The following is an 11,151-nucleotide window of genomic DNA, read 5'->3' on the forward strand; positions in this document are numbered from 1 at the left end:
GCTTTACAAGCAGAATCAATGGGAACCAATAGACACATCACCATTGAAATTCACCAGAGCCAAAGTTAAACTGACTGTAAATAACCATTACCTTTTTCTTTTTGCAGCAAATGAAGTTGAGTTCTGTTTCATTTGTTTTGTACACACTTTTTCTTTCACAGTGTCAACAACTTCCGGTTTGAGCTAAGTGCTTTTATTTTGTTAAGCTTTTGTGTTTCTGGTCCCGTGCAATGTAGTGGCGGTTAGCATGTTTTTTTCATACGTACGACATTGGATTAGACGCGGAGCTACGGTATCATTGAATATAGTCCTGGCAGCCCCTACGAAGAGGCAAAAAGTGTGTTATTCATTTGTATAATAGCATTTGCAAGTGGTTATTTTTGCACAAGTTGAAGCATTTAAAATGGTTTAATGTGAAATGATAAGCTGTATAAATGTTATGTGTTTCAGCGCTTACTGCGGTGATATGTGGATTTAAAGACTACAGCTTATGGAATATGACTCTAAAGGAATTAAAAATCCATAAAACCATCAGTGAAGCCTCATCCTTGATTGGGGGCAGCATCCTACACTGACAATGCCATGGCAGTTCGATGTTGTAATACGCTGGATAAAAATGACCATGATTCATGATCTACGGGTTGGTCGTTGGATCGCCAACTTGAAGAGGGAGGATTTGCCATCGAACTTCTGGCCAGAGAAAAAACACGTAATATGTAGCCAAAGTTTGGAAGAAGAATGTTTTCAAGGTGACTTGGATAATAACGTGTTGTGACAAACACCAGATACAGCACTGGGACTTGATCAACAGCCGATACCGCACCGTGACGTCACCAACCAGTAGGTGGCAGTAGTGTTCTCTGACAAACATGGATGCCCAAATTCAAATGAAAATAACTCTTAATTAAAATCATTTCTAATTTATTGAACAGTATGTAATAATTTCATATTTAAAGTATTTTCAGAAGTTTGAAATCTGAATATGACCGGACCTTTCCTTTAAAAGATGGTTCCTGAAGTGCGGAACGATTGGAGGGTTTTCATCAAGTCATATTTCTCCAATAGAGAACAATACTTAACATCAGGTATGAGAACAACTGACCTATTTCTTATTTCCCCAAAAGATTTACGTAAACTTTAAACAAAAGCGGATAGAAGCAAAGTGTTTCTATAAACCAATAATATTGGCAGGCAGATATCTTAGAGTAAATTACAGAGGTAACTGGTTAATTCTTCAAACCATGATATCTTGGCATTAAAATCAATTTTAAGTGTCTCTATGATAAATTTTATGTCATTACTGCATTTGGGTAACGTGATGGCTAACGCTAAGCTAGCTTATTCAAATATTTCAGCCTGACCCCAAAAAACAACACAAAAATCTGAGAAAATCTTGAGAAATAAGTATAATTATTTTTCTCTTATTTTTTTCAGTTCATATTTAACTTTTCTAATCATAATTTGAAATGATTTTCTTAATTTATTTGATAGAATGTTTGTTTAGTTGTACTTTTTAAAATTGTATTTTTATATACATTGGAATCATGTAATACAGACATAGATGTTACATTTCTTTATTATATAGGACATTCACATGTATGTATCTACTGCCTCAGGGATGATTTATGATCATTTATTGAACAGTATTTAATAATTTCATATTTAAAGTACTTTCAGAAGTTTGAATTCTGAATATGACTGAACTTTTCCTTTAAAACACTAAAGTGAATTTAGCTGGTTAAATAAAGGTCTAATAAACTGTATGAACAGAAGGATTTCAATATTTGATTCTGAGGCACTAAGATTCACCTTATTGTGGTCGTGAATGAGAAATCTCTACATTTAAGAAAACTTCATCTTTCTGCTGTATTAACTACCCCAATGCTGATATCCAATCACAGTGAAACAGTAAAGCGGTTGTTTACCTTTGGGTTGAGGACCAGCTGCTGTTCGTCGAAGTGGAGCAGCGCCACTGAGTTGGACTCGGAGTTGTTGACAAAGATCTGCAGGCAGGGATAGAGCGAGGTCCCCTTACAGTCGGTGCCGCATGTAAAAACACACTCAAACATCTCCTCAGGACGCAACACAGACACCACCTGAAAAGGACGACAGACGATGAGCAGAAGGACCAACAGTCGATCTCCTAACCCAAATACAAAGCAACAGTTTTTATTTTTGTTCGTTTGTGCCACTAGTTTAATGAACCTTACTGGGTTCTCTCCTTAACTTACCAGTTAAATCTCTAAACCTTCAGGGTTATTTCTCAGAACGAAACTATATAATTTACTAAAATCTGAAGTTCCAGAACTTACAAATCAATTCTGTGGAACATTGAAGGTTCTTTCCAGAACTTAAAAGTTAATTTGCTAAAATTTGCAGAATTTTTTCTCATTAACTTAGAAATAAATATTTTTTTAATTTGTAGGGTTAATTACCAGAACATACAAGTTGATCATCTCGAGCTACCAGGAATCCTTCCCAAAACTAACCAGTTATTCTCCAGATCTTCCAAGGTACCTTATTAGAACTTTCAAGTTAATATTTTGGGCCTTACAGGACTCATTAGCAGACCTTGCAGGTTAATTTACTGAAACTTCAGGGCTTATTTCCCATAACTTACAAGTTAATTCTCAGGAGCTTCTAAAAAACTTTGGCAGAACTTAACAGTTAATGTTCTAGAACTTACAGGGTCATTTTTAGAGCCTACAAGTCAATATTCTGGAACCTCCAAGGTTCTTAAACTGAACTTGAAAGGGAATTCTTTGGACTTACAAGGTTCTTTATCAAAACCTACAAGTTCTTTCAAAGAAATTACAAGTTAGAACCTCCAACGTTCTTTATCGAAACTTACAGTTTAATTTTCAAGAACTTACAAGTTAATTCTCTGGAAGTTCAGGAAGGCTCTTCTTCATAATATCTTACAAGTTAACTTAGTGAAACTTGAAGAGCTTCTTACCCAGAGCTTACAACTTAATTTACTGGAACCTACAGAATTTTGTTTCAAGAACACACAAGGTAATTCCCCATAAACTTTTATGGTTAGAATAGAATTCAACTTTATTGTCAGTTCCTTGTCCAAACTACAAAGCAACAAAATTCCCTCTCTGCATTTAAGCCATCCTCTTGGGGAGCAGTGGGCTGCCATTGTGCGGTGCCCGGGGAGCAGTGTGGGGTTAAGGGTCTTGCTCAGAGACCTAGAGTGGCAGTCCGTGGGAGTGGGGCTTGAACTCAGAACCTCTGGGATCGAAGTGCAATGCCCCAACAACTAGGTCGCCATTTCCCCACTAAATAGTTTGTTCCTTCCCATAACAAACCATTTAATCCCTTTTTTTTTTTTTACATTTTTTTAAGGACCCTGAACACCCAGAAAGCAACATCAGTTTGTAAAATAACCCTGTTCTGGTCGCCAGGGGAGCCTCATTTAGGGACCTTTTGCACAAACATTAATCTGTCTTGTCAGAGCCGGTTCCATATTTATGTCTTTTGTTACTGCTGACATTTACCCTCTGTAGTATGTATCTATCAATCAATACTGGACAGCCAATAAGACCAACACCAAACTCAAACACATTTTTTCTTTTCTTTAAAAAGGAGAATCACATTTTGTCATAGTAACCAAGAAGGATAGAAACCAATTGCTCATCAGCACCCCATAGAAACCAATGTCTAAATGTATAAAAAAAGTGTGAACTGGACTATTAAGGAGATGATTCCTGAATAATCTGCATGTCAGTAATGGTAAAGGAGTGATGACCTCTCATTACTGGTCTGGTACGATGAGACGGATGAATAAACAACACATGGGAGACGACACCATCAATCTAATCTGATTTAATAAAAGTCAGACGGTCTTCACTCAAGAGGCCAGGCAGCTGCATTAAACTCAAGTATTTTGATTTATGCCTTATTAAGCCACAGATTCGTTAACGGCAGACTGGACTAGCTTTCTGTCCCACATGACCAGGGACTGCAAAATTTAGAGGGAAAAAAATAACCCTCTAAAATGATGCAATAAGCTAACAGTCAAATAAATCAGCTTGGAAGAAATCCATCATCCGTCGCACATGGCGTATAGAAGCCTGTAATTTATTTCATGCATATATTCCCAGAGGCTTTGAAATGCCACAGTATCTCTGAAGCCGGACTAATCCAATTTTTATTGACAACCAAAAAGATTAAAATAACTAAATTAGAAAAAAAATGTTTTAGGGTTGACTGTGCAACTTTTGTAGAATATTTATTCTTTCAAAACTGATGGGTGAGATGGTCTCCAGGTGAGCAAACAGCATCTCAATCATCAACCTTTAATGCTCAGTGGCTTTTTTTTAGCAGTCCCTAAAGTCTGGATTCTTTAAAGTTGAAATTACCCAAGTTTTAAGATTAGGTCTACATAGAATCTGTAATTTAAGTACTACCAAAAGTGTTCAGAGCTTGACTTCAAGTTAGACTTACTTATTTCCAGGTGGAGCATTTTTTGGACTATTTTTTTATTATTACATGTTTTTACATTGCTTGCTTTAATTTGTCTCTATTCTTTTTATTATAGATCTTGCACATTAACTGTTATAAAGAATAACAAAATGTATGCATTTATTATGCACCTTTTGCTTAGTATCTTTCTTAAGAGGATTGTTTATTTAGTAAATGTTTTATTGTCTGTAAACTCCAGCTAACAATTATTTGACCACTTTATTAGTTGATTGTTTTAGTAGCTTGATTAACTATGATAAATCAAATTAACTGCTTCAGTCCCAGTCCAGTAACTATTTAGAGCACAGTTATAATTAATGGATGAAAACGAAGCTTTTATGACTTAAAAACAATCACACGCTCACACTGGTACTGATGTGTCTCTATTTTGCTTGTCAGCTTGAGCATCATTTCTCTGTTTAGAGTAGATCTCTGGACTCTGGAACAGCTTTCCCAAAAAGAATTGGCCTCCTTTAATCACTTTCCTCAGTTTGTTTGAGTTACTGCTGCCAAAATGGAAGTCTGCAGAGAAACTGTCTCAACAGCAGATGAATGCGACCGAACGCAAAAGCAGGCAGCAAACACTGGAGTGCATCTTTGACCCTAGTCCAAAATATGGCCACATGTTAACTCAAAAATACACTCTGCCAGAAATGTGATTAGATTAAAAGACCTGTAAATCATTGTAAGCAAAACCTGCAGCAATTAACGTTTCTATGGAAACCAATACAGAAATAGATCAACTTTAAGACATGGTGGGAGATCTGACTATATTTTCAGGGATTTAAAGCAAACTGTAAAGGTATATGATGCAATATGAACAGTTACTAATACGATTGTCTGACATACCAATTATTTTATTATAGTTAATAAAACGACTTTAAGCAAAGATGTCTGGAGATTAATTCAGAATAGGGCTCAAAAAAGTTGATTCAATTCAGACTTCAGATTTTAGAAACAATTCTTTTCGATTCAGTTTAATCTAAAATCGGATGGCTGATATTTAAAATCATTTTATAGGTGTTACCTGAATCACAAGACTGTAGTTATGCAACATACTGATGCTAGTATTATACTATTATTCCACAGTAAATTAATAAATTCATGATAATTAATTCCGATTGTGAGGATGGTGAAATACATTTTTAAGAAATCAATCTTTAGTTCTGTGAATAAATCTTTACAAATTAAAATGAGAATCTATTCAGAATTGGAAAATCTGTTTATTTTTCCAACACAGATGTTTCCAACAAGACTGATGTTGAGCATTAAACATGATTTATTTCAATTTTAACTTGAACTTTCATGAGTTTATTTTTTTAATAATTCTGTTGAATGCCTGACCTTCATTTGTTCATTGTTATTTATATGTTTTGTCAGATTAAAGGTATTTCTGTGATTATTGTGGGTTTTTCTTTCATTAAATGATGTGAACCAACAACTTTTTCCAGGTGTGTAATTTACAGGAAATACCAGCACAGCTGAGATCAGTGAAAAAAGAGCAAATTAACTTGGTTGCTTCTGACATTATCTAATAAAGTTTGAGTGCATTACTTATCTAAAGATGATGCAAACATAATGGTTTGAAATCTTAGCAGTAAACAGAGGAGTCAAAGTAATCACATTATTTACTGATGTAAAAGTGCAGATAAAAAAGAATGGTTAAAGTAAAAGAGCAAATTTAACTTAACGGTTGGAACTGCCGTGTTTCTACGTCGTAGGGAAGCAGCTGTTCCAACAGTTGCATTTCTGAATTCTCCTGAGTGGTGTACAACTTTACACGAACAAATAAAGTGAATGTGATTGGTCGGTTATCAAGGGGGCAGGATTGTTGTGGTGGAAGGTTCACAAGCAAGTTTGATTGTAGCCAATATGTCTGAAGCATCTTGCTAACCAGTTAGCAACTTAGTGCTAGTAGGTTCCCAATGGGAAATTCCATTGGGACCAAGTAGCACTAAATTGGTGACTTAGAAACGACACTGTCAAGGAACGCTATGGACAGAGGAAACATGCAAGAGGAGGAGAGTTTAGTGTCGGAGGTCGTGGATGAGTCTCCTCCATCATACATTTTTTATTTAGAGGAGGAAAGCGGGGATGAAGATGTTATGGAAGAGGACGCCAGGGCGGCAGAAGCTTGGTTTGGTGTAGAAGGCTTCCAGCCGTACATGTTTGAGCCCTTGCCTCACAACGCTGCCAGTTCTGTTAACTCTACGCCTGCTGAAGACACAGACGTCCAGTCTGTGCGAGTGGGTTTTGAACTTACAACCTCAGGATTCCAAGCTCTTTGCCCAAACAACTAGGCCACCATTCCCCTGCCAACATTTTCCCTTTTTTTGTTGTAGCTGTAACACTTTGTCATTATTAACAGGTATAGAAGTAAGAGGCCCATTTGGATAAAAATGGAGCCTAAGCAGAAGTTCAACTGAAGAAACTGATTGCTCTCCTACATCCACCTGTGACACAGCCAATCAGCTTTGAACCACAGCTCCATGTAAGCCAATCAGCATCCAAAATTAATTTAAAACGCCTCTGATCCACTTCAATACAGAAAGCCCATATTCTTATCTTCAGGTAACACAGAATACATGTCAGATTAAATAATTACTACTTATACTTCAGCGATAGTATCTAGGTGTTCTTTTTACATCTCTTTGCAGGTGCTCAAGCAGACTGAAGATGTTTTATCGTTATCTCCCTTTTATCTCCTCTTTCTTTCATCTTTTCTCCTTTTTCCTGTTTTTCCTTTCCTGTTCTACTTACATTGCATTGTCTATATAATCTGTAAAACTCCCTGCATAATTATAATAAAGCTATTTATATGCATAAATCAGGCGGAACACTATGGCAATAGCCGTACTGCTCCACTTGTGAAAGTAAAATCTGTTGGGCTCTTTTTGGCATTAAGCAATTATTGTTATTGCCACATTGCCAGACAGGAGATTGTAAAACAAAAACAAAAAAAGCAAAAAATAAAATAAAAGGCCTCTGATCCGCAACTCTTATACTATCTAGTGCGCAGGCAGTGGATGCACTGTGTGACTTCATTCAGATGACCCTGTTTAACCCACCTCCAGCCCCTCCTCCACCATCGAAGCTAAAACTTCATGAGTGTGTCATTCTTCCTGCATTCCGCTTCTCATTTCAACCGGTCCGGCAGAAGACCGCCATGTTGAACCTGGCTCTGCCAGAGGTTTCTTCCCAATGGGGAGTTTTTCCTCTCCACTGTCGCTTCATGCTTGCTCATCATGGACAGGTTCTCTCAACTTGTGTTATCCAAGCTAGACTTCCATCTTCCACGTACCTGAGTGAAGCTCTAGTATCATCTCCAGTCCACTGGATCTCCCCATAAAGCTCAGCAGACCGTCTCACTAACCAGCAGTCTACAGACTGACCAACTTCATCTCCACTCCACCACAAGTTTCAGGCCTGGGGGGAAACAGCCATATTCTTTGCTCCTGTTCATGCATATCTATCAAAATTAAATGCTATGTTTCCTGCCGAATTTCTTCTAATTGTCTTTTCTCTTTGTGTGAGTTTTTCAGATTGAAGTAAGGAATAGGAAGTATAGATATTTGTGTTTAAATGTAGAATAAAAGTAAATACTCAGGTACCAATACAGAAAAAAGCTACTTAAATACAGCACCTAAGTTACTGGACAACTCTGGAAGAGAAGACACAACGGAAAAGGGAACAATAGTGTCTCAATGTACAATAACAGGCTAAACCCTTCCAGAAATGTTTGAGCAACATGCATTTATTTGTCAAGATACATAACCTGATTATATGCAGTGCGCAGTTTAAAGTGACTCACTAAGAACCGGAAAAATCCAATCTCCTTGTAAATGGTTAAATTGTCAGTTTTAAATGTTAAAGAAACTGGATTCTTAGAGCATGATTCTAGTTTCACTTGACCCTCGACCTCCAGATTGTAAGGTAACTCGTCCTCCCACTTTGCCACAGCTGAAGTCGATGATTCGACACAATCAGGGCTTCTGTGGCTGCAGTCCCGTTTACAGACTGCTATTATATCACCAACAGAGGTTGATTGTACTGTAACATCGTTAGAATTGAGCTGAATCATATGTAAGTAGGCCTGATTATTGGAAAAAAAATTGATTTGAGTGAAAAAGCAAAAAAACTAAAATGAAGTTAATGAATCTAATTAAAGAACTTTAAACCAGGCGCTCAGTGTGACTCCAGCTGTAGTCTGAGCTTCCCTGGACGATAGCCCACAGCTCAGTGTTAGAGATCCTGTCGGATCAGATTAATCCCGTCACACTTATCACCATCACTTTACTCTGCAACATCTGATCACCACAGCATTCATTTGGGATTCAGGTATCGGTTGGGATCCATGTTAACATGTTGCTGGTCATCACAGAGCGACTGGAATGGATCAGATCCTTTCGTTGGTGTGAAGAGATCAGATGAAAACGGGCAGAGTGGTCTGAGATGCGCCACAGCAGGAGGATAAGCATGCAGAGCTCCAAACGTGTGATCTAAAACAGGAAACTGGGGCTGCTGTACAGACAGGCTGAACAAGAAATGGACAATATGAGAGCGGCTTAAACTTGAATAGGTCTCTGTGACATTGGTAGCTACAGAATAATTTGGGCTGCTGGTGGTGGTATAATGGTGTGGGCCCAGCTTTTAGACGCACCACTTCCCAAACACACCAGAATCAAACAGGCTCTGCAGAGCTGAATGATGCTGATGAAGGGATTCAGCTGTTTGATCCATGTTAGGAGAACCAGTGCAGCTAAAACCTGCTAAATAGCAGCTCTAAATGTACAAGATAATGCACCATGTCATTATGCTCAAGTATCTCCAAATATGTTTTTTTAAACATGAGTTTAGGGACTGCTCAGTGGAGCAGTGTGTAGCACTGCCGCCTTGCAGCAAGACTATCCAGGTCGGATTCCTGGCCTGGCTCTTTCTGCATGTTCTCCCTGAGTAGCATAGGTTCTCTCTGGGTACTCTGGGTACTCCAAAAACAAGACGGTTAGGGTAATTGACATCTTTAAATTCTCCTTAGGTGTGTGTAAATGGTTGTCTCTGTGTTGCCCTGTGACGGACTGGTGACCTGTCCAGGGTGGACCCCGCCTCTCGCCATAGACAGCAGGAGAAAGGCACCAGCACCCCTCGCCACCCTGCTTCGGATAAGCGGATGGAAAATGGATGGATCGACATGACTTAATCCGTTAGCCTTCAAAGTCACCAGAGAGACTTTGTGCAAGGAGATTCACTTCATGTTTGTATGGCTGGACAGATGCTGCCACATCGATGTGGACCAAAAACCTCAGAGGAACGTTTCTAACACCTTGCTAAAACATTCTCCACAAAGCATGAAGGAAGTCCTGAAAGCAAAGAGCGGTCCAAACTGGTGCAAGGAGAATGTAAATAAATATTAAGCTGTTGCAGTAAATACAGTGAAGTTCCCTCAGTAATACAGCCTGAAGAACTAATGTTACACCAACATACAAAGTTCTCCTTAAAGATTTTATGATTCATGCAGTTAAGGTTTATTCACCAAGCAGTTGAAATGAATGCAAAAAGCCACCTGCTGCAAAAGATCTGCAAATACCTTTTTAAACACCCAGAATCAGAGTATAAAGACTTGTTCTATTACTTTCTCCAAAAGTCACAGATATGTTTTCTTAAAAAGTGCACTATGACATCTACTGATAAAGTTTATTGAAAGCTTGTAAATGAAACAGAAATCCTAAAAGTGGTTGCATGTGTCTCACCGTGCAGTTGGCCGGTTTGCTCTGCAGGCTCTGCAGCGTCGGGCTGAGCCAGCAGAAGCCCAGGATGAAGAGGCTGAGGATCCCGCAGGCGATCAGGAACAAACCCAGCCGGATGCTCTTGTCCTCAGCCTCGGAGTACTCGTACGACACCCGGATCTTCGCCATGGCCGCCCCGCGGAGACCTCCGCCGGCATGGAGAGGAGGAAGCTCGGATGGGTGGTTAAAAACCAGCAGGAGGAGGAACAGGAGGAGCTGCCGCTGCTCGCACTCTGGAGAGTTTCATCAGCGGCTGCTTTCAGACCCGGAGTCCGTTTTATTTACCCTCTCTCCATTTTCTGTTGCATCTATTTACTTTGATTTCCATAATCTGTCTCCTCCCATCCCTCCCTCCCCCTCTCTCTCTCTCTCGCTCTTTCTCACTTTCACTGTTTGCTGTGAAACTAAATTACTGCATTTATATATCTAAAAACTACGGAAGAAGATTAGGGCCACTGAAAATATAAAAAAGGTTAACTAAGTTTTAAATATTATTTCAGTTTAATATGAGAAAAAAGTCATTCTGACTTTATTCTCGGAATTCTGATTTTAATCTCAGAATTCTGACTTTAATCTCAGAATTCTGACTTTTTTTCTCAGAATTCTGACTTTAATCTCAGAATTCTGACTTTTTTCCTCAGAATTCTGACTTTAATCTCAGAATTCTGACTTTTTTCCTCAGAATTCTGACTTTTTTTCTCGGAATTCTGACTTTAATCTCAGAATTCTGACTTTATTCTCAGAATTTTGACTTTTTTCTCAGAATTCTAACCTTTTTTCAGACTTCTGACTGAATTCTGACAGCTAACAAACATGTTATTATCAAGCCATAGCCATGTCTGTTTTAGAGACTAAACTTTCTCTTGTTTTAATCACCTTCTGCTCTTCCATTAATGAA

At 38.4% G+C, this 11,151-nt stretch overlaps 1 protein-coding gene across 2 annotated transcripts in view; it reads right to left on the reverse strand.

Annotated features, from left to right (window-relative positions):
• Positions 1 to 10,514, reverse strand: part of LOC119796576 (calcium-activated potassium channel subunit beta-4-like) — a 36,851-nt gene extending 26,337 nt beyond the window's left edge. For both annotated transcript variants that reach the window (XR_005282487.1, XM_038305197.1), the window contains exons 1-2: positions 10,218 to 10,514; positions 1,926 to 2,096 (exon numbers count right to left, since the gene is read on the reverse strand). Coding sequence is in view for 1 of the 2 variants with exons in the window: in XM_038305197.1 (XP_038161125.1) it covers positions 1,926 to 2,096; positions 10,218 to 10,382 (336 nt within the window). In the remaining variant the exon portion in view is untranslated. The remainder of the gene's footprint in view (positions 1 to 1,925; positions 2,097 to 10,217) is intronic.
• Between the last annotated feature and the right edge of the window lie 637 nt (positions 10,515 to 11,151).

Source organism: Cyprinodon tularosa, unplaced genomic scaffold, assembly GCF_016077235.1.
Source record: "Cyprinodon tularosa strain WSP-4 unplaced genomic scaffold, ASM1607723v1 ctg552, whole genome shotgun sequence".
Classification (NCBI taxonomy): Eukaryota; Metazoa; Chordata; class Actinopteri; order Cyprinodontiformes; family Cyprinodontidae; genus Cyprinodon; species Cyprinodon tularosa.